Below are 21,495 nucleotides of genomic sequence, written 5' to 3'. Positions count from 1 at the left end.
GAAGAGCTTCTCATTTCTGGTACTTGACCGAATCATCGACCACGCGGCGTGGAAGAAAACCATTCCGAAAATGTTGCGACGTATCCGTGTATTAAATGCCGAATTAACAAACCCCCATTTTGTCTTTTTTTCATTTGTCTGTGACTTATATTAGGTAAATAAACTTGAGAAGAGCTTACTGTTGAGCTAGTCTTTACGCGTTGTTCAGACTGAAAGTAGTGCGCTAAATGCGACAAGAAAGGAAGGATGCACAAACACAGTGCTAAACAAGAAGACACATTACACTATGCTGCCATGCTTTTGTTTGGTTACATATTTAGCACTGTTTCTTTTCCGAAGTCATGAACCAACTAGGTCATGAACACACGCCATGTACATTTATTAATTTGTAAACGAAAGTGTTGTCTTTTTTAATGCCATCATCTTTAAAATCAAAATAGGGACGACAGTACAATTTGCTGTGTAGTGGCTGCAGGCCTTAGCAATGAAAACTTAGTCAGCGAAGTGTTGTTTTGGCAACATTATATATATTGATACGTATATATAGGTGAAGGAAGGGACGGAGTCGTAGTGGCCAGTGGAGAATCCCTCCGAAATAAATCTCTGGCTACGTACGCCACAGGAAGGCGCAGACGACTCCTTCAACGCACTTGTGGCATTTTTGCCCTCGAATCGTCCTCATTCCAAATTTGAACTGTCCGTACCACCACTGATCATGCAACGCATAGCAATAGATATGATCGTAGCGCAGCGACATTAATTGACCTGAGTCGAGACCATGCGCGTGTTGATGTGGGTGAACAGGAACACTATAAGCTTCGGTTACCTACTTCACCTGCTATAGTCTCCAGCACGTGTGGACAGAATTTGTTTGTCGGAGCGCCTAGCAAAAAAGTAACAAACTATCAAGTTCGCCTTATATATTTTTTTCGAATCACTGTTTCGTGTCCCCATCTCTAGGAGCATACCGACGCGGTTTCCGAAAGTGTATCGGGAGAAAAGAAAATTTCACAAGCGCCAGCTGCATCGCGATGCCTTTATTGGTGGCGTCTTCCGCGAACTTAATTGCGCATATGCCTTAAAAGAGTATAGTGCTTTTACAGAATGGAACATGCTTTAACAGGAGGTGGTGATGCTTGCAGTAAAGCAATCGTCTCGTTCAGCCTCCGAAAGGAAATGACAACAAAGACAATACTGAGGAGAGCCTGTTAAACTGCATCACATGAAGCCTTAGTGGCCGGACCGTACACGGAACCGATAAGCTGCAAGGCTAACTTGCAAGTTTCTGGCACGGAACGTCACAGCGGTGCACTTATACGCTGTCGTGAGGGACGATTCGTGTGGAGCAATCTTCGAAGTTAACATGCTACCGCCCATCTTTTATTACGGTCATACTGTTCTCACTCAAAAAACAGCAGGTGGGCGGGTATGTAACACAGCCTATAATAGTTCTGCATAAATTCAAGCTAAATAGCTACAAACTGTAAGCCTAGATTTTCTCGGAGGACATCTGACACATGACAGTTGTGGTTGTAGCATGCAGATAGAAATACCATTGTCCGTTCTGTTCTCGAGTTTTTATCAGATAGCTATCACCAGGTCGCTCTGATCCAAGATGATTTGGCCACAGCATTCGATAAAGTGGCAATGATTTCTTTTCGCAACTGCTTAATCATCTAAACATCGGGAACATCCATGCTTAACGGAATCAGGATGTGCTACAATCACGGATCACATTGATAAATTGTACACTGCTCCCTATCAGCTACCGTCTGTACTCGCGGTCGTCTGTGAGACAAGGATTTCCGCTTTCGCTGCTACTTTTCGCTCTTTATCAAGAACCTCTGTGCCGCAGTGTGATTTAGCAGAATAATGGGACGGGCTTTAACAATGGCACTTCATAACTCAAAGTCCTCACTTATGCTCACGACTAGAAAAGTGTCGCAAAATAAATGTGTCCCACGCAAGCGCACGCTTCAGTCACTGACACCTCGGTTAATTATAATAAGATCCCGAGGAATGTTTATTTTATTTATTTACAGAATACCTGCGTTGCCCAAAGGAATTATGCAGGGGGGGGGGGGCAGTTAGAGAAAGCTGTGTTAAATTGTTCGCATAAATAAGAAATTGTAGGATCTTCGGCCGCGTTGTATGCATGCCGCTGTGGGTGGGAACCAATGCGACGTGATAACTTTATTCTCCCCCTTGATAGCGCTGATATCGACCTTGCACATTTGCTTGTATGGAAGTTAGTCTCTTGTTTTCTGTACTTTGGCGGTGTTATATGTAACCGTTTCTACGCGAGATACTCCAGCGCCGTAACTCGATCATTTGACTTGCCTTCCCTTGTTGTGTTGTCCTTTGTTGGAAATTCTTTGGATGGTTTTCAAAAAGAAATAGTTGATGCTATTTGATTTCTCCAGGCAAGATTTTCAACAGTGGGCTCATTTAGCTCAAGTCGTAAGACATTGGTTAGATATGTTATTCATTGCAGTACACTCATAAATGCACGTAATGGAACGTAAGGATAGGACGAAAAAATGTAGCACGGCCGAAGAAAACGGGGTGTCAACCTCACAGGGCAAGCTTTTCTTACTCAGGTTCTTAAGTTTTACGGATAGGTTCGAAATGCGCAGTCTAGCCGAAAGTGACATCAACTGAGTATTGAGCATTTGTGCGAAGCGAGAGTGCTCCGGAGCAAGCAAATATTCCGTGTATTCAGGAAGCGGTGAAAGCACTTGAAAAGACTGATTTTCATGACAAAAGAACGATTGGCCCAAGAAAGGTTGTAAATCTCAAACTTACACTGTCGGACAAAACACGCGCTTTCGTAAAATTGAACGCCAAATATTACAAAACCTTGGGAAAGGAACCCATCTTGAGCAACTTCGAGAATAGCAACGTAGAAAGAAAGAAAATAAGGCAGCTAAAGAAAAATACGGAGAAGGAATGCCGTAATATGGGATTCACAAAACTAGAAAAGAACCTGAAAGAATGTCAGACATTGACTTTTCGACCATCATTTCAATCGAGACCCATAAGCCAGGGTTCATTGCCAGCATAAACTGGCAACGGGCCCTTGCTAAATATTACCAAGCCTGCATATCTTTCGGTCCTACCGGTCGACGATCTGTCCCGAAAAATTAGGTCGGAGCAAGTCGTCGGCTTCCTAAGAAAGTATCTGATAATCCAATGTTCTTTCCATCGGTGTCATAGACCTGTATTACAACACCGAACAAAGCTGAAATCGAGACGTATTAAGAGTGCATCAACTTATATGGATAGCCAAAGTTTCAAGACGTTTGCAACTGTTTTGCTAACACTTTTCTGTACCTACTAATAACGTACCTAAGCTCGGCGTTTATCGAGTATGAGGGGGATACTTTCATCCAGCAAGAAGCAATTACCGTAGGATTGTGCTTAGCACCGCTGGTGTCGGATTTATTTCTTGCGGCTGAAGACAGGCGGTTCACAAAAAAAAAAAAAAAAAAAAAAATGTCACAGTTTCACCCTAAGGGCGAGCGGTGCCCGCTTCTAAAGAAATCTGGTGCAAGTAACTTTTTTGAACAAATTGCATTGTCCAAGACGTTAGGATACTCAATTAAAAGTACTTTCTCTGCCTTTTTTTCTGGCTTCTAAGGTTGTAACTAATAAAAACTGGATCTCGTTCAGTAATGGCAAAGGTGAGAGAGCAGTGATCAAAGTATTATTGTACATCCTGTAAATGCACTAGAAACAATTTTTTTACAAAAAATAATAATTTTTTTAGTTCCGTTTTCAGATTGTACTACTGTAACCATCAGAATAGTGCAGACTCATTTCGTACGTTTGCTTTCATCATTAATGCCTTGTTTTCTTCTCATTGGTGCTGTTGAGTACTTCGTGCAATGCTTTTATCCCCTTTCTCCATCTAAGTATGTGTGTTTGTACGTGTGCGTACACGTTTGCTAGCTTACGGCGTTTAAAAGTGTTTCACGCTACGCTCGCAGTACTAGTGTAAACATTTATTATGATTCTATTCCTCCTTATTTTAACTATTGCTTTTACGTTGATTGATTTCCCATTGCTTACGGAATTTATATCTTTACATATGAAGTTCTAACTACTTTGAGCTTATTTTTTCAGATCACCCCCCCCCCCCCCCCTTGCACTTTGCGGCGCTTGGGCTCTGTAAGGTATTTTTAAATAAAAAAAGGCAATGTTACCATGATGTGCTATGGACACTTGTGCCTCAACAGATAGCGGTCTGAGCTTCCTTTGTATCAATGCATCTGAGGGCTCATTGTGCGAACCACAACAGAGGTGTGCTGCTGTGGCATCAGTTTTCACTTAAAAGACGAGAACACGACACATCTGCATACAGGCACTGCGCATAATGCACCATTTTATTGGAGGCTGTATGAAAATGTGCAAGAACAGAAGCTTCATCATGGAGGTAAACTTTTTGTTGGAAGTGCTGGAATTGTATTGTCCATGTAACTGACATATGTTGCAGTTATCAATGCAAATACGAACGTTTTCTTAACTGAACTCATAAGTAGCGCGAGAGGTTGCATGCACATATATGGAAATGCGTCAAGGTTTTGACAACGTTGCACAGATTTCCTATGCAGATAAAGCCTAACCTTTTTCATGAAAGCAGTTTTGTTTCTAGAAAGGTAATTTGGAGCGTTCCTGCAGGCAGCTTAATCATGAGGTACTGAAACAGTGAATGCCGGCTGTTCTTTTTTGCAGTCCTCACAAAACCAATGCTTTTGCCACAGAGCACGCTTGATGCCGAGCCAAGTGTAATGGGACCATTTATTTCTACTTGCATTGATTTTGATCCCAAGCCAGCATATTGCCTATTTCTGGACTTGGGCAGTAGCATAATTCTGCTCTGTTACTGTTATTGCGACTACACAAGACCACACTCCTATGAAATAGTTCGCTAGCCATTCAGGTATGATCACACGCACAAAGATTCTTCTTGCAAAAGGTAGCACATGTCTATAAAAGCATCATTTCAGCATATCCTTTCATTGTGAGTTGATGACGGAGTCAACACAACAAAGTCGCAGCACAAGACATTGCAAATTGTCACGTGTGTCTGTACTTGGAAAAATGCACTGATGCGTTTTGTTCAGGTGCAGGATCCCGTCGTCAGCATTTTTCAAGCAAAAGCTGTCGGGTGTCTTGGTTATTACACTTTCTGCTATGAGTACAGAATGAATGAATGAAACCACGTTTATTCCAAATTAGAGTGCACCAAGGGCGCTGCGATGGAAAAGGGGGTATTATTGCAAAGGGGAAGGGTGAGGCTGCCTCCGTTTTATTAACTAACGTCCTGGAGGCAGCTAAGTGACTCTTGTGGCTGTCGCGGAGCCGACCGGTGGTGCCGCCGGGTCCTGGAGGAACAAGGGCAGTGCTCGCCAGAGCTCGATGGCATGGTCCGGAGGCGTGGGGTCCGGGCAGGCCCAATTCCGGAGAGAAGAAGGCCAGGGTCCCCGCATGGTGGCCACGGCACGAAGCCTAGGTGGGATGTGGAGGGCACTCCCAACACAAGTGGTTGAGATCAGCACGACATTTGCACGTGGAACAGAACCTAGCCATGGGTGGTGGTGTGCCACCCCTGTGGAAACGGTTCAGCAAGAAAGGAGAATTCTCCGAAGCAAGACTGACTCTCGCCGTGTGAATACCTTCGAGGGAAGCGACGGTATAGAGAGCTGATTGCCCACTGCTGTGAGGTAGGCGGCACGTCATTGTTTGGTCGCATGCTCGTCTGCCATCGGATCTGCTAGCTCAGGTGTGGTAGCTAGGAGAGGATAAGGAGTATCGTAGGCTCTGGCTAGCGCGGTGGAGAGAAGCGCGCGCCAGTCTATGAGCCTTCTCGTTTCTAGGGATACCGCAGTGCGCGGGGACCCAGTGGATGTTAACATCGTGACCGCATTCGCGGAGCAGGCGTGTCTGGTGCCGGATATTCTGCAGTACGGGATCTGTGTAAAGAACATTAACGCATGCCAGATGGGCAGCCTGGGAGTCTGTGTACACATGATGGCGAACAGGGTCAGCCTCAGACGAAGTTGCGAGGGCCCACTACAAATTACCTAGCATTGCCATTAGCTCTGTGCGGCTGCTGTACATTGCCTCTGCTGATATATGATAGCGCCGGTTCTGATTTTCATTTGTCTGGTCGTACCACGCAGTGGCGTAACAAGTGTTACTAATGCCGTCTGCAGGAAGTGCAGCGTCCGTGTATACGATGCGTTGAGTCAAGGGGAGTGAACTCGTAACTTTAGTATGCCTCTTGGCATATGCAAGGCGCCGCATTCGCTGATTAGGGTCAATACTGAGAGGAAGTGGCTTGCCATCGGTGAGAACCGTGGTTTCCCACGGCGGCGTTTTGTTGGGCAAAATGGGCAATGTGTGAACGTCATATCCGAGGAGCATGAGTGTGTGTCGCCCGGCATTTGCGGCGCGAAGTCTCGTCTCCTGTGTATATAGATGTGCATGTCGACGAGCTCCGGCAGGTTGTTGAGCTTGCTACAGCTCTTGAGCGCTTCGAGGCGTGTGTACCTTGGAAGTCCAGTAAAATGCGTTTGGCGTCGTTAAGTAACCGGTCGAGCGAGCATCTGCGTCCAGTTGACTGGATGATACGGCAGCCCATACATGGTACGGGAGACGAGAAAAGCTTGCGCGAACTGCCGCATTTCCCGTTCGTTTACTCCACGGGTGCGGTTAGAAATTCTGCGTAAAGCGCGCATGATTTGTTTGCTTGTCTTCGTAACGCGTTGGAACCAAATGTTCGCTGTGCAGTTCTCGTCTAGGTGCATACCGAGCATTCGGATAGTAGATTTCCGTGTGATGGGTCGGTTACCGATGTACAGCTTAAAAGGTTGATTTTCTTCCTGTTTGCCAAAGGTGGATCGGCCACCATGAATGACGACGAACTCTGTTTTGTCTGGGGTGGTGTGTAAACCCGTTTCCGCGGCATAGTCGTGAATAATGTCGAGAGCTCTTTGTAAGACGCCCTCCTGCTCACCGATGGACCCTTAATGCGTCCACACGGTGGCGTCGTCGGCGTACACCGTGTGTTTCAGGCCCAGTACGTCCGCAAGCCGCCTTGGTAGCTGGTGCATAGCTATATTAAACAGACTCTCACCAACCCTGAAGAAGAATGGCTCCATTGGAAGAAGATGTTAGAGAGTTCATCTTTTCAAGATCAGCTACGGGCTGTCCAGAGGGCCCACGATGTCGCTGAAGGGCTGGGCCTAACGGTGCCATCGTGGGAGCGGCCCGCCTCGACTTGAAATAGTCGAGCCTCAGGACTTTTGTAAATAAAAAGTTTTTACACACACACACACACATGAAATCTCGCAGGCAAGCGCCCCAAGCTGCCATTTACGTTCACCTTGGCCAACAAGACGACGCGTTGTGACGGCAACTGTATGCTTCTCTGCAATATGCTTCACGAACCCCCTCGGGAAATAATTGTGAGCCTCTAAAGCCTTGTACGCTCTCATTAGTTGCAAACAAATGGAGCTCGTTGACAGCAACAAGCAGTTTATGATGTAAACTTGAGTCGTTGAGCACGCCTTCAGTCATGCTTACTACAATGCTGAAATTATTTACCCAGGGGACGCATAGACACACAGAATACACTAATAGAATAATAGCTAGCAGAAACGTGAGAACGCGATCTTAGGGGATCTGTTATAACTATAGTTCACGCAGTCACAATGCGTCGTTGGGTTCTTTTAAACTGTGCTTTGGTCTGTCAATGAACTGGTTGGCAGTTAGCGCTTCCCCTTTTCACTTCGTGTCCTCTTTACAAGCAGTGTTTGTTTCGTCCCTGTCAGTGTCTTCCAGTAAACAGCGCAAGAAAAATGAACTGGTGCACCTTGAATGGGCGATGTTCCACTCAGCTAACGAGAGTGTGCGTGCTGGAATGCGACGTTGCCTCACAGCGTTTGTCCTTGAGAGAGGAATGGGGGCGCAACGGTCATCTTGGTTTGATGCCCGAGCTGCCTTATGTGTGTCATTATTTCCTGTGATACCGCAATGGCCCGGTATCCATTGACAAGAGATGTCATGACCTTTTTTTTTTTTCTGTCAAGTGATAGATAAGTTCCACAATTTCGCATGTCAGTCGATCGCGAGTTCCGTGTCAGAGAAACGACTGTATACATTGTAAGGCCGACCTTGAATCGGAGAAGACCGGCCATTTTACAGGACTCTTGAACCGTTGGGTTTTCCCCCTTGTTGGTATAACTTTGTGAGCGTTTTATTAACGCCCCTTAGTAAATTTCATTTACCCATTATTTACTAAAAAGATTTTTTCTACTTATTACCGCTAATACTCCCCCACATTCTCTCTAAATATAGCTTTGTCATATAGGAAGTGCAATTGAAAAACATGGGGACAAAGCAATTCAGCGCTTCTTTGGGTGTTCTGATTTCTTTGGTCCATGTTCTTTTTTTTTTTTTTCAAGCGCGCTCCTATAGCTGGATCATGAATTGCTAAATCGCTTATCAGCCCGTTTTAAGATCTAAATATAAACGCCGTGAATGATCTATTCCTCCCGGGACACGATTAGAACAACCATATAAGGTTTTCGAGTGCTCCTTGTCACACTAATTCCCTCGCTGTAAAAAGTTGCAGCGCATTGTTGGAAGTATGCTAAGGCTTAGCAACATATTTATCCTCTAGGTAGAAGCTGATCGTATATTATTAGAAATGAAGGTTAGTTTGGTGGATTCCTCTTTAATGCGATTTGCCCTCGAACATCAGCATTTGCACAAAATTAAATTTTTATTCGGCAAAACAATAGAAAACGCTAGCACGAACGATATTATAGCAAGCTTTTAGTCAGAGAAATTAGCAGGTGAAAAGTTAGGAATAACCTAAAAGAGATTTCAGACGTCGGTGACAGAGGCATGGAAATGCGAAACTGGGACGCAGGTAGGCCGGTCCATTACGGAGGGGGGTCGAGCCCCGCTCGTAGCAGGCGTACCGCCAATGGCCAAGTGTTATGAGACCCCCTAATCAGGCAACGAAGTATCATTTCTTCTAAAGCGGCTTATTCCTTCATCAATATATCTTGGTCAACCACCCCCGCGCCTTTGGAAGTTTTATACCCATGCCACACGGGCAATGTAAAGCGCACTTTGAGCGAATGCACTTCAGCGCTATGGTGGCTAGAATCAGCGCGCTGAGTGTCACTTTGGCGGCGCACTGCTACACGAGAAAGAAAAGTGTTCTTTCAAACTGATGGCCATGGCGATCGGGAGTCAGACGGGAAAGCATAGTTTTGTGAATATAATAATGTGTCCACGACAAGAGTTTATTGTTAGAAGCAACATTTACAATCCACCTTTACAAGCGCTGGCAACGACGGCAACTTGACCAGCAACAGTCAAAACGACTCGATCCGCCGAACAACTGCGCAGCCATTACCCGGCGTGGTCGTGAACAGCCCGAGAGCGAGAGTATGACCCGCTGTGGTTGCTCAGTGGCTATGGTGTTGGGCTGCTGAGCACGAGGTCGCGGGATCGAATCCCGGCTACGGCGGCCGCATTTCGATGGGGGCGAAATGCGAAAACACCCGTCTACTTAGATTTAGGTGCACGTTAAAGAAACCCAGGTGGTCCAAATTTCCGGAGTTCCCCACTACGGCGTGCCTCATAATCAGAACTGGTTTTGGCACGTAAAACCCCATAATTTTTTTTTTTAGTTTTTCGCTGTTCTTTTTTTTTCTTTGCGGTGTGGCACATTTTATTATCTTGTAACGTTAGCAATTTAAAACAATGTCATTAAAAATTATTCCTGACTCTTCTTTCAATAATGCTTTACTTATTTTTTACTCATTGCTAACGAGGCTACACACTTCGCCGCCGCGAAATGAGTTCGCCAAACACACTCGCCAGTGAGTGCGCTCTGCAGTGTCACTTAGCGTTCCCGTGTGGCAGCCTGCTAATGACACTAGCCGCGAAGTGCACTCGCTCAAAGTGCACTTAATACCCCTGTCAAGCGGGCAAGTTAAGTGCACTTACGGAGAGTGTCACTCGGTTTATCTGCACTTTGCCAAAAAAAGTTTTTTTTTTTTTTTTGAATCACTGCAGAGTGTTCTCCGGTCGAAGTGCGTTCATGGAACGCACTTTGGTGGCCGAGTGCGTAGCCTCGTCGCCAGCGATTTCAATGGTACAAAATATAGTGCATAAAAAAGGACACAGAAGTTCATTTTAGTGGTTGAACAGCTCTTGCACACAAATAATAGCCTAAAACACGTTCATATTCTGTTCGAGCAGGATCAAATACCGCCTTGTCGCACGCCGCTATGTCGTTCTGGATTGGCTAGGCATTTTTCTAGGCCGGCATCGACTTGCCACACTCTCATAATAAAAAAAAAATATTTTAGTTTTTTGATGAAAAAACATAGATTAAGTTTGTTTTAATTAATCATACAACGTAAAACAATCCCTCTTTAGAAGTACTTTTCTTTTTAATCTACATCTTCACAATAAGCGCTCGTAGTCTGTTGGCATTTTTTTTTTTTTTTTTTTTTACTGCGAGTGCGCTCCGTTTTCCCGTTTAGAACCGCGTAGCCTAAAGTGTCACTCAAGGTCCCGAAGTGCACTCCCCGTAAGTCCACTTAACTTGCCCGCTTGACAGGTGTATTAGCCCATGTAACACGGGTATTAGAACTAAAAGCAGCTACTCGCTTTTTCTGCAGATATTGGATTGGCGTTACTAATTCTCCGGAGAATATCGCGGATACGATTGTAGACGGTGGTAGAACACTAACTATCTAAATTATTGTGGTTCACGACCCCAAACGCGCGCGTTGTGGAGATCCCGAAACTGTGTTAATACGAGGCAACCAGAGGGTCTGTGGTTTTTTGAGGCGATGATTAATCACGCTGCCATGACTTATTTTCGGCAACCTAAAGAAATCGATGCCTGGTTTCTTGTAAAGGTCTATCTCGCTGAAACTCTTGGTTCTGTTTAGACAGCTGAACATCCCAGAAATCGACGTGGTTATCGCGGTAAAAAGAAAGTACCACAAAACGCATGTACCAGTCCTGCGCGTAACCCACGGCAGTGGTGCCGGGAGCATAGCGAAGGTACCCAGTCATGGCGGCTGTTTATACCGAAGGCATCAGTAGTGATGACGAATGACACCAGTGGAATATATGCATAGTTCTCTTTACATCCATTGCTTCTAGATATTTCATCTGGGCTGGGCTTGACTAAGGAAAAAAAAATCGCAGCACGTTCCTTCAGCTTTTGAAAGAAAATCCCTCGTAATATGCGACCGGCGAGTCGGCCTTGTCAGCCACACCCTGGAAGTGCTCGTTATCAAATCTCAATAGTTAGAAACGTTGCGATCTTTAATCTTTCTCGAGAAGTGAAGCGATAATCATTCGCGTAACATTTTTATTAGGTCCCAATAAAAAAGTAGAAAAGAATAACGACGCTATTGTCTGTACACAATAATGCTTTTATTTCTCGGTTTGTGCATGCATACGGGGTGTGCTGCATAGACTTGCGTGCTTCCGTAAGTTAGTCAAGCGCAGCGCTTAGTGCAAGGAGATAGGCTGGTATGAGCAGCCAGTGGCGTAGCCGGAATTTTTCTTGGGGGGGGGGGGGGGGGCGAGGGAAGGGAGAGCTGGGGCATACTCCACGCTAAAACAGAGATACTAGGGTAGGCACAGACTCACTGGGCCACTCCCAGTCTTCAACAGGACGTGGCATAACAACGTGTGCAATCTTCAGGTATCGGCGCACGTGAAGCCAGCAGTCATTCGGCAAATCTACGAGGTGGACTTCTTTGGAGTCGGGGTCAAGGCGCTTCACTTTCTCCTTGACCACACCGGTCAGCGTCATGTAGTCGCAAAGGCTGCAACTTTGCACACTCCGCATGGCTCGCTGGGCCATCGCCTGAGCCTCGGCTTCGGAGGCACATGCTCCTTTCCGCACCAGTTCCAGCAGCCGTGGATGGTCGTGCAGGGATTCGATGAGCCGGGCGCCCTTGCGGGTGTTCTCGCCCAAGACGAACATGGCCGCCGCACTGATCCGGGCGGCGTTCCGGAGCATGATCTTCTGCAGCTTCTGCGAGTGTTCCAACAAATTGTACAGAAAGAGCAATGAATATTATGCGTGAACAGCTCGTGTCGACAACGCACATCGCTGTGAATGCTGCCTCAACATTAATGGAGGCCGACCTCCAAGGCCACGTGGCAGCCCTACGGCCGGTGCCGTAATAGTTCTATATATTTAGAAATACTGTTAACCCTCTCTTGATGGTCATTACAGGGAGGGAGCACATTTTGCATACAGAAGTTCACACGCATACGCACTTACGTACACGTACATACACATATATGTATATATAATACAACCAAACAACAAGACATTTATATATAGTAATCATAGCTAAAGCTCAGACTAATCATCATAGTGAATCAGATAAATGTACATCAAGTAAACGCATGAATTCAATAACATCATTTGTATTGACCACATCATTCGGAAGCCCGTTCCATGCCTCAATTACGTCAGGAAAAAAAAAAAAAAGAATAGCGATACATATTCGTTCGAGCAAAGTAAGGCCGAAGCACTCGCGTATGATTCGCCCTCTCGCTTCGTTTCCCTGGCAATAGCAAGTAGTCGTTTTTGTTAATTTTCAGTCAGGAAATGTGCAACTATTCGCAGGCATGGTGCTGGAACGTTGAGAATGGCTTAACAAAATCAATGGTCTGCAATGCTTTATGTGCACTCAGTGTGTGCTTAGGCTGAACTGCTGCACTTGCTTAAGATATATTTTCTTAAAAATAAAGAGGCATAATGAAAAATCGCTTTTTTGGCCACACATGCGTAGCGGCAGACGTCATAATTTGTATGAAAACCTCCAATAATGTTTCATTACCAACTTTGGTACGCAATAATGTTGGTTAGTGCTGACGCCATTTGATTGCTAGAAATGCTTATACTTGCACGAGCTTAGGCAAAAACTTGTTTAAAGGCATGTCTGGTAAAAATATATATACAGCACCAATACATTTGTTTGTGAACACTGCGATAACTATTTCAGCACTATTGGTATGTTACTAATGTATCGAGAAAATGTATTTAGTTGCACTGTTATTATTACTCATTTAAATGATTATTTAATTATTTGATTACTACCTTAAGAGTAAGCAGTTAGGGCGAAGGAAACTGCTTTTATAGTTCAGTTCTGGCCTTAGCGATATGAAATAAACTACTCTCCGCTTCGCATGGCGCGTACACAATGAGCTGCAAACGGTGACACAGCGCTGTGCCAACATCTGTACGTCACCGTTCCCGTAGGCTGCCGGTCGCATTCGCTACGTGGATGGGTGGGTCTGAACGTGTTGTTATGCTGGCACATTTCTTAATTCCAGAGATCACTGCTTACCTCTGCGTCAAACTGGAAAGAAGAGACGATATATTCGGTACAGCAGCATAAAGAACCACCTCGCTCTCAGTACCAACAGTGTCAGCGATGTCACGCGCGATATCGCGAGAGAACACGGCCTGTCAGTGAGCCAAGTCAGTGAGTCAGTGTCAAGTAATAAATTAACAGCGCGTGATGTATATATCTGCTGGACCACAGTTGCCGTTGTTTAAGTACCCATATTGAACAAAAGGTGGAACAAAGTGGCTCATATGCGCAGATGTGTATGTTGCTCTATGTTCTCACATTATTAAGCGTGAAATGCTTTTAGTGCTCGTTGTCCGCGACCTTCAAGTGACCTTGAGCGAAAAGCTAGAGCCGTTATTCGGGCACTCAAGCGAGAACATCCGATTGTCATTGCGAGAACAAAAGGAGATCATCCGGGCAACCAGCCAAAAGTTAAGAAAATGCGGTCTCTGGCCCCCAACCCTTATACAGGACCGCATTACATACGCTAGTTACTGCCCAAACGAGTTACAAAAAATGTTGCTTCCGATTTCATGGCGGACGTCTAGGTATAGGACCCATCTGCGAATTCAATAAAGCTTGTTTATTCGATTTCTTCCTAATGTTTGTTCATAATATCACTCAAGTTGCAACTTCTAGTATGCTGAAGTTTTATTTGTCGTTTCCAATAGCGACATTCAAAGGGCAGATACAGGGCACCATAAACTTGATTGTCATCTTATGGCGCTGAGATAGGGTTGCCTGTGCTCTTCTCAATGCCAGCGGACCATGATCCACGGCGCGGGTTTCGCAGCGCCTCGAGAGATGGCGCCACGCTGTGTGACCAAGCCGGCCGAGTCCTGCGCGCTTTGCAGCCGACCATTTCGATGCGGCAAGAAAAAGTAGCGGCAGACGCTGAGCGCGCTGCACTGTTGGAAAAAGAAAAGCAGTTGAATGCGACGGCACCACAGGTAGCAAAATGCGCTATATGCAAGCCATTTGATGGTTAGATCTACTCTCGAATTTTCATAATAGCGATGCACCTTTCCCCCAATATTTGACGCTAACAACCATCTGTGGCTTTAATGTCGATGGAAACAAGTGCACCGCTTTGGTAAATCCGACATGGCAGGCTGCGCTCGAACGCTTCTTGAATATGCTTAATGTCTAGCCACGATTCTGGCTCACCGTCGCATGCTTTCATTCGCACATAAAGCGCGCGGCGCGCGGGGAACATTTTATGGCCCGTCGACTTTATACGGGACCTCACGGTGACGGCAGAAATGCGCCTGGAGTGTGCATACAATTGCTATCACAATAAAAGCGAGGTGCAAGTGCAGAAATTAGTGTCAACAAACTCCAAGGCAGCCGCGTCGGCAGACGGAACTCATCGTGCCTTTATTGGCCGCATTATTATCACACCCTCGCACTCAGGCCTGCTCAACCAGTAGTTAGTGAGTGCTACATGACTTCTAGGAACAAGATGCTGCCCCGGAGAAGCCGTTAATAATTATTCGCGATCCACAATCGACGCGCACTCAACGTGGGCGCAGGTAGACAAATCAACCGGCGAAAGCTCCGGCGCCCTTCCAAAACGTTTTCACGAGCGTGTGGCAGAGGGCAGCACACAAAAATTCAAAATGCGGATTGCACGTTGAAGCTAAGAGATGAACCTTACCTTACATTGATCACGGCCTATAGTTAACACGGTTACTAGCCCGATATTTTGGAGTCTTTTTTTTTTTTTTTTTTTTGTAAATGAAGGCATGGAGATATGAAACCGCGGAAAAAAATAAGGCGTACTGCGCCCCTAATAATGTATTATGAGAGCTTGGCTACAGTCAGTTCCAGTTTCGTTTGTGTGGTGTTGGGACTTCATGCGTGTGACTTCATGCATGGACTTCATGCATGCATGTGAAGCATGTGGCCAGGCGAGAGGAGGATACTGCGACGTATCGGCATTCGCTCCGGCTTGCGTGGTCGTCCGTAATGCTGCTTATCATTGTGAGGTTCGATGTAGCAGCATCGCGGGCGTCAAAGCGTCGTAATGTCCTCCTCCCATTGATCACATACTTTGTCATGACGTCACAGAACACTACCTCCTAGGAAACGAAACCGAAAGTGGCAGTTGAAAAGCAAATATTTTAAATCATTGATGGTGGCCCGAGGCTTGTGACTACTCTTCTAGGGTTTAGAGGTTCAGGACCTTCATTTATCGCACAAAAGAAATGAGTAATTTAAAATATTGTTAGTAGCTCGCTGAGCAGCCACGTTGTCAGCATGCTACTGTTCGTTAGATTAGGCAGCCGATCCCACCTAATGCGACGCTACAAAAATACTGGCTTCACTGAGTCGGAAAGTTGCACTTCTTAATACCCCAAACCTCAGCGCTTCAACGAGCGCATCATCGGTAAGACAAGAAAGAGAGGAACAATGAACATTCCCTCCCTAGCTCCGCACGACGGAATGCTTTGCGGCACTAGAGTTTCCCACAAAACTCCCTAGAGAGAACCTCTGTTGCCCAGCTACCACGGAATGATGTGTACGCACGAATTAGTCTGATCTTCATCTTCGTAGCTTCAGGCGTTGTTCTGCCTTAATTATTATGCTTCATGTCGTTAAATTTTAAAGCAACTGCAGTTTTCCAAACGCAGTAAGCTAATGTCTCTGCACCCATGCAAAATCACTGAGTATTGTCGCACTTCCCTACTGAAATAACCCATGTACTCCATAACTCCGTTATCTAATAACCCGATAAAAAGAATATGGGATCCTACAGAAAAACGCGGTTTTCCGAAGCGAACCTAACTGGTTGGCGCATCTATGCAAACTGAGCTCGAGTTGGACAGCGTACATTTTGCGGTTCTCACCGACCATAGTGACACAGTTTCCTTTAGTATTTCTTGCAGGAAACTGCGCATTGCTGCGTCTCCCGTAATACCGGCACTCCTAGCAACACTGCGGTTTCTACTGGAAATTCCACCACGGAAACATTCCCACCTTTTTGTATGGTTTAACTTTTCCCCCGTGAAATAAATGCAGCAAGAGTGGATGCTCCTGGCCCCGCCGCGGTGGCTCAGCTATAGCTAAGGCGTTGCGCTGCTGAGCACGAGGTCGCGGGATCGAATCCCTGCTGCGGCGGCCGCATTTCGATGGAGGCGAAATGCAAAAACGCCCGTGTGCTTGCGTTGCAGTGCACGTTAAACAACCCCAGGTGGTCAAAATTAATCCTGAGCCCTCCACTACGGCGTGCCTCACAATCAGAACTGGTTTTGGCACGTAAAACCCCAGAAAGAAGAAGACGCTCCTGTTCTGCATAAGCCCTTGCATTCGGGACACGGATGATGCTGTCTAAGCGTGTGTGGAGTGTTCGAAAATTTGCTACCCCAATAAAGAAAATCGGAGAAGGATGGATCTTACCCTCATGACGGTCACGTAGACGTTCATCCCCGACGAACTACACAGGTTCCACGTGTCGGCGTCTTTGCAAGCTGCATCCAGGCTGATCTCGATGAGATTTCGATGCTTGCGAGCGCAGCGCAAGAGCATGTGGAGGTGTTTCGATTGTACACTGACGCCATACAAACCTATGCTAGCGATGTTGGCGTTCTTCGACAGCGCCTCGACCACCGAATGGTACATGTCGTCGCAGCAACCACATAACCTCTCTGTCCCTCCGTGTTTACAGGCGACGACTTTCATGTGGGTCAGTGTGGACGACTGGGCAAGCCAATCCAACAAGGCGCCGAACGCGGGTTGACGCATCAATGTGCAGTAGATCGTAATTATTGTTACGGTACCGCGGCGAGAGAGCGCCTCGCCGCATGCCAATATAGGATCCAGGTCCCGTTCTTCAGTGAAATCGATACAGAGGTTGTCGAAGTTCACGGTGGGAAGTTCGGCGGATGCCAATATCTTGGGTGCGTTCTCAAAGGTCACGTAAAGGTTCATGAGGCGAACGCGGTCCCCGAGACTTAAGTCCTGGATAGTTTTGGACAGGAACATCAGATTGTTACTGTCTGTGCTATTATTCATGATCAGCGGCACTTCGTCGAGCTCCATGTTCATCAACGTCTTGTTGTCAGCGACAGCTTGCAATAGAGTGCGACACTGCACTTTGTCCATGCCCGGCAAATAGATGCCCAGCTGGTGCAGTCCGGAGGTCCTGATAGCCGTCAGCCAGGGCACCATCCACTGCTCCACGCCATATCGCGATACTGGGCAGCCATTCAGGAACTGTTCGCGGTAGCAATGTTCTGGCCAAGGTAGCATGAGGACTCGTAGGGCAGGGCAACGAAGAACCACTTCGGCGAACAGAGCGCTCACTTCTGTGCTGAAAAACAAGCACCAAAAGAGAAGCTTTAGAAGTTTGCACAAACGCAAATCAAGCCCACTGTTGACTTATGAAGAAACGAACATCAGCTGTTATACCGTTTACAGGTTAGCTGAGATGTAGACGTGAATTGGATAGAGTCGCCAGAAAAACAAGCACAACATGGGTAGAAACTTTTCCAGCATCTATTCCAGATGACTGGTTCCAACGGCGCGGTCTTATTGGGCTGTGGGCAATGTGTGCCCGCGAATACATGCAAAGTGCCTGGAGGGGCCAGTCGCGCGGCAATTTTGCGTCTATTCGCAGGCTTCTATCACGTTCGGAAAAAGCCGGCAGATGCACACGCCCTGTGGGAATCGATGTTACGTGAAGGAAGTGTGCGGTGAGCCTAACAAGTTAACGAAACGGCCATGAGAGCACCAAGACCTAGGTGGCTGTTTCATTATCTACATGACACGCATGTCATGAGTCCTAAGGAGTCCCTTTAGCTACGCCTAAGAGACCTTACGGCAAAACCTTACTCAAGCTCATGACTACGACTTCGATCATCAACCGTAGTACCCCATAGTACTCCTTCACGTAGTACCCCATCCGAACCCATTCCACTGGTTTCTGAGTGTTAATTTTTTTTTCGCTGAGTCATTGTCATGACTATGACTTTGACCATCATTCTAAAGCCTTTTCCTTCACTTAGTACCACATCCGACATTCAACCCATTTCAGTGGTTTTTAAGTGTTAATCTTTTTTTCTCTGGGTCACTTGTCATTTGTGGCAGCTTTTCATGACCTACATGACACGCATTTAATGGCATTCATGTGATGACCTATCATTTATGTTCGTCATAGACTCTTGTCATACTATGCCAAATTTGGTACATACCAAGTTAACGAAACAGCCATGAGAGCCCCAAGATGTAGGCGGCTAGATAGATAGATAGATAGATAGGTACTGCCAAAGTGAAAAAATGTCACAGTTTCGCCCTAAGGGCGAAGCAATGAATGCGATACCAACACAGCAATGACATACGAAGTAAGGTGAGCGGCTTTGGTAGCAATATGAATTGTAGTAAACATGAGCTGATTAAGTAAGCAGGTGTGCTGCGGCGTAAGTAGACCGACATGAAGAGAGACTCGATGACCACGAGAAGGCGCGTGTGAAACGGTGGTGTTGATGAGAAGCGCTTCCCTTGGGTAGCGCGCGTGCGAAGGGACACACCTGTAGCGCTGCACTGCCGATCCGGGCAGCATTCCATGTGTAGCGTGCGTTGGAAAATGTGGCCCGACTATTACTAACTGAATGAACAAGCGTGGTGTGAGCGCGCACAAACAAACATGAATAGATCACACTGAATGACTGCAGACAACGACTGTGAAAACGCTGGCAGCAAGCCCATACGCTGCAGCGGGCGAAGGTACGAGCGGTCTATCGCTTCAACAGAAACTGAGCGGCGAATGCACAGTGCATAAAGGTCAGAGCCGTGTGGAGATAAGAGACGGTGCGGCGAGCGACGAGCGCGGTTGTTGGCAGAGTCGAAGTGCGCCCCCCCCCCCCCCCCGCTCCCTCCGGCGCTGGCTTCCCGCCTCCTTGCTTGCGCGTGGGAGAGATAAGAGACGGCGCGGTCGAGCGACGAGCGCGGTTGTTGGCAGAGTAAAAGTGCCCCCCCCCCCCCCGCCCCCGCTGCCTCCGGCGCTGGCTTCCCGCTTCGTTGCTTGCGCGTGGGATATTGAGTGCGTTCGCTCTCCGTGACAGCGCACGTCCCCGCACGCTTCCGCTCGGGCATACGGCGCGCGGTGAAAATTTTATCTATACGGAACCTCACGGCGACGGCGACGACGACGACGGCGACGGCTACGACGACGACGGCGACGGCTACGGCGACGGCGACGGCAGAAATCAGGTTGAAGTGTCCATATAATTGCTATCGCAATAAAATGTTCGCTAAGAAATGCTTCGCATTTAAAACACTTTTATATAGCACGTATTGAGCAACAAAATGCTGTATCGGGAGTTTTTCATGTTTATCTACAATTTTATTATTGACACCTTTTATGTAATTACAATAATAGAGAACTCCAGTTAACTAATTAACACCAATTATCTAATTAAGCGGAATGCAAAAAAAATCTGAGAATCTCCAAGCGATGGCAAACATTACTTTGCTTCTTTCCAGCTACGTAGCATTTGCATATTTTTAACATTTGGTCGAAGTTAAGTGAAACATCCTGTATAAGAAAAAAAGAGTGATACTCAAAGACAGAAATTTGCATTTTTTAAGCTTGTGTGTTTAGCCATTGAAAAAATACAGCGTCAATTAAACTTTTAGAATACTCAACAAACAAATCAGATTTGCACGCAATCCTATTTTAGCAAAAAAAAAAATGATGTTTCCGCTTTTAAAACTCTGTGGGAAACGTTGCTCACTCGATAAAAGTTTACGATATACTTACTGAGTTCATGTTTTTATCAGTGTTTGTTGGCGACGAATCGTTTTCGGGGGCGTATGATCTTTAAATCATGTAGGACGTTCTCCGTCTTTTGTTTAATGTTTACGATCATTTTTCGGATGACCAATTTGGCCTTTGATTATGCGCGATTTCGGCAAAAAGGAAGCTGAAGCCGGACGTGTACCCAGCATGCCAAGGTTAGCAGCCACAGAGCGCACAATCAGTGCCAACGTAATAAATTTTAACGTTTATTGTAAGGCTCAAGGCGAAGCCATCAAGCCCGAATGGCTGATGTGGCTTCAGTCACCACTCCCGTTCGCCTTAACGACGTAGCTGTGTAACTGAGCAGTTACAGTCCGCCGTACTCAACGCAGATTTGTAGCTTCTATTTCTGATGAACTCTTTGTGCCAGCCGTGCTTGACAGCTACTTCTAACGATTCACAAACCGTTCTCAGCGAAAACACGTACAAACAGACGCGATCGTGTATGCCCTCACATTATTATATCTTGTTTTACATGTTCTTTCGCCCCAAAATTTCGTTAATACCACTTTTTCTGCTCCCTACGGTTGAAATAAGCCTCTTGGATGTAATTTCAGTGCGACATGAAACAAACAGGAGCTAAAACAAAAGCACCAAACTAAAAAGTTATCGCCTCGCTTGCATTAACGCGTGGCGTCGTCTGCTACGTTGCATCGGGCAAGGGGGCGCCACCATCGAGGGGCGAGAGGAGAAACGAGCGCAAAGCCGGGGAGGGTGGCGGAGATGGCACTACTTTGACCCATTGAGAGGTTCCGGAGGTTTGTCTCGTTAGGCTTGGACGCGACCGAAACGAGAAGCCATCTCGAAACGCGTCAAGGTTATCCATATCCTCTGTCGTCGAAGCGGCCTGAGACTAAGCGAGTGCCGTTTAACGAACTGAATTCTACGAAAAAACAATGCCAAATTCAGTTCGAAGTGCGCGGCCGGGACCGCCGCCACGTCTTTCGCGAACAACGTAAACCCCGCAAGGACGGTAACGCTAAATCCGAGAAACAGCATGCACATACGCTAAACGGTACAGGTCGTTTAGAGTTCGGCGCACGCGCATTTTGATGCCGCTATTATGCTAAGCCGGCTGCTACGCTAAATTTAAACATTCAAATGTAAGGTCAAACACTAACGATAATAAATCGCCAACTTGCCCAAACTTTCACCCTGTGAGGACCTACCATAACAGGTTCACATGTGGGGCCGACTTTAATCGCTTTCAATACCACAAGGTATTTATCTCCGGCTAAGCCAACAACTCATCCAGATTACACAGGGTGATTA

General features: G+C 46.4%; 1 protein-coding gene across 5 annotated transcripts in view; it reads right to left on the bottom strand.

Annotated features, from left to right (window-relative positions):
- LOC125945504 (uncharacterized) overlaps window positions 1-21,495 on the bottom strand; it is a 63,548-nt gene that overhangs the window by 26,601 nt on the left and 15,452 nt on the right. For 3 of the 5 annotated variants that reach the window (XM_049667319.1, XM_049667317.1, XM_049667318.1), the window contains exons 3-4: window positions 16,824-17,736; window positions 11,469-12,091 (exon numbers count right to left, since the gene is read on the bottom strand). In XM_049667319.1, coding sequence (XP_049523276.1) covers window positions 11,666-12,091; window positions 16,824-17,736 — 1,339 coding nt within the window. In that variant the 3' untranslated portion in view covers window positions 11,469-11,665. Of the gene's footprint in view, window positions 1-11,468; window positions 12,092-13,667; window positions 14,333-16,823; window positions 17,737-21,495 lie in introns of those variants that run through there. The other 2 variants (XM_049667320.1, XM_049667321.1) reach the window with 2 other exon arrangements.

The sequence above is a fragment of the Dermacentor silvarum genome, chromosome 5 (assembly GCF_013339745.2).
Source record: "Dermacentor silvarum isolate Dsil-2018 chromosome 5, BIME_Dsil_1.4, whole genome shotgun sequence".
Classification (NCBI taxonomy): Eukaryota; Metazoa; Arthropoda; class Arachnida; order Ixodida; family Ixodidae; genus Dermacentor; species Dermacentor silvarum.
Note: the sequence above shows the minus strand (reverse complement) of the source record. Positions and strands in the feature narration are given on the sequence as shown.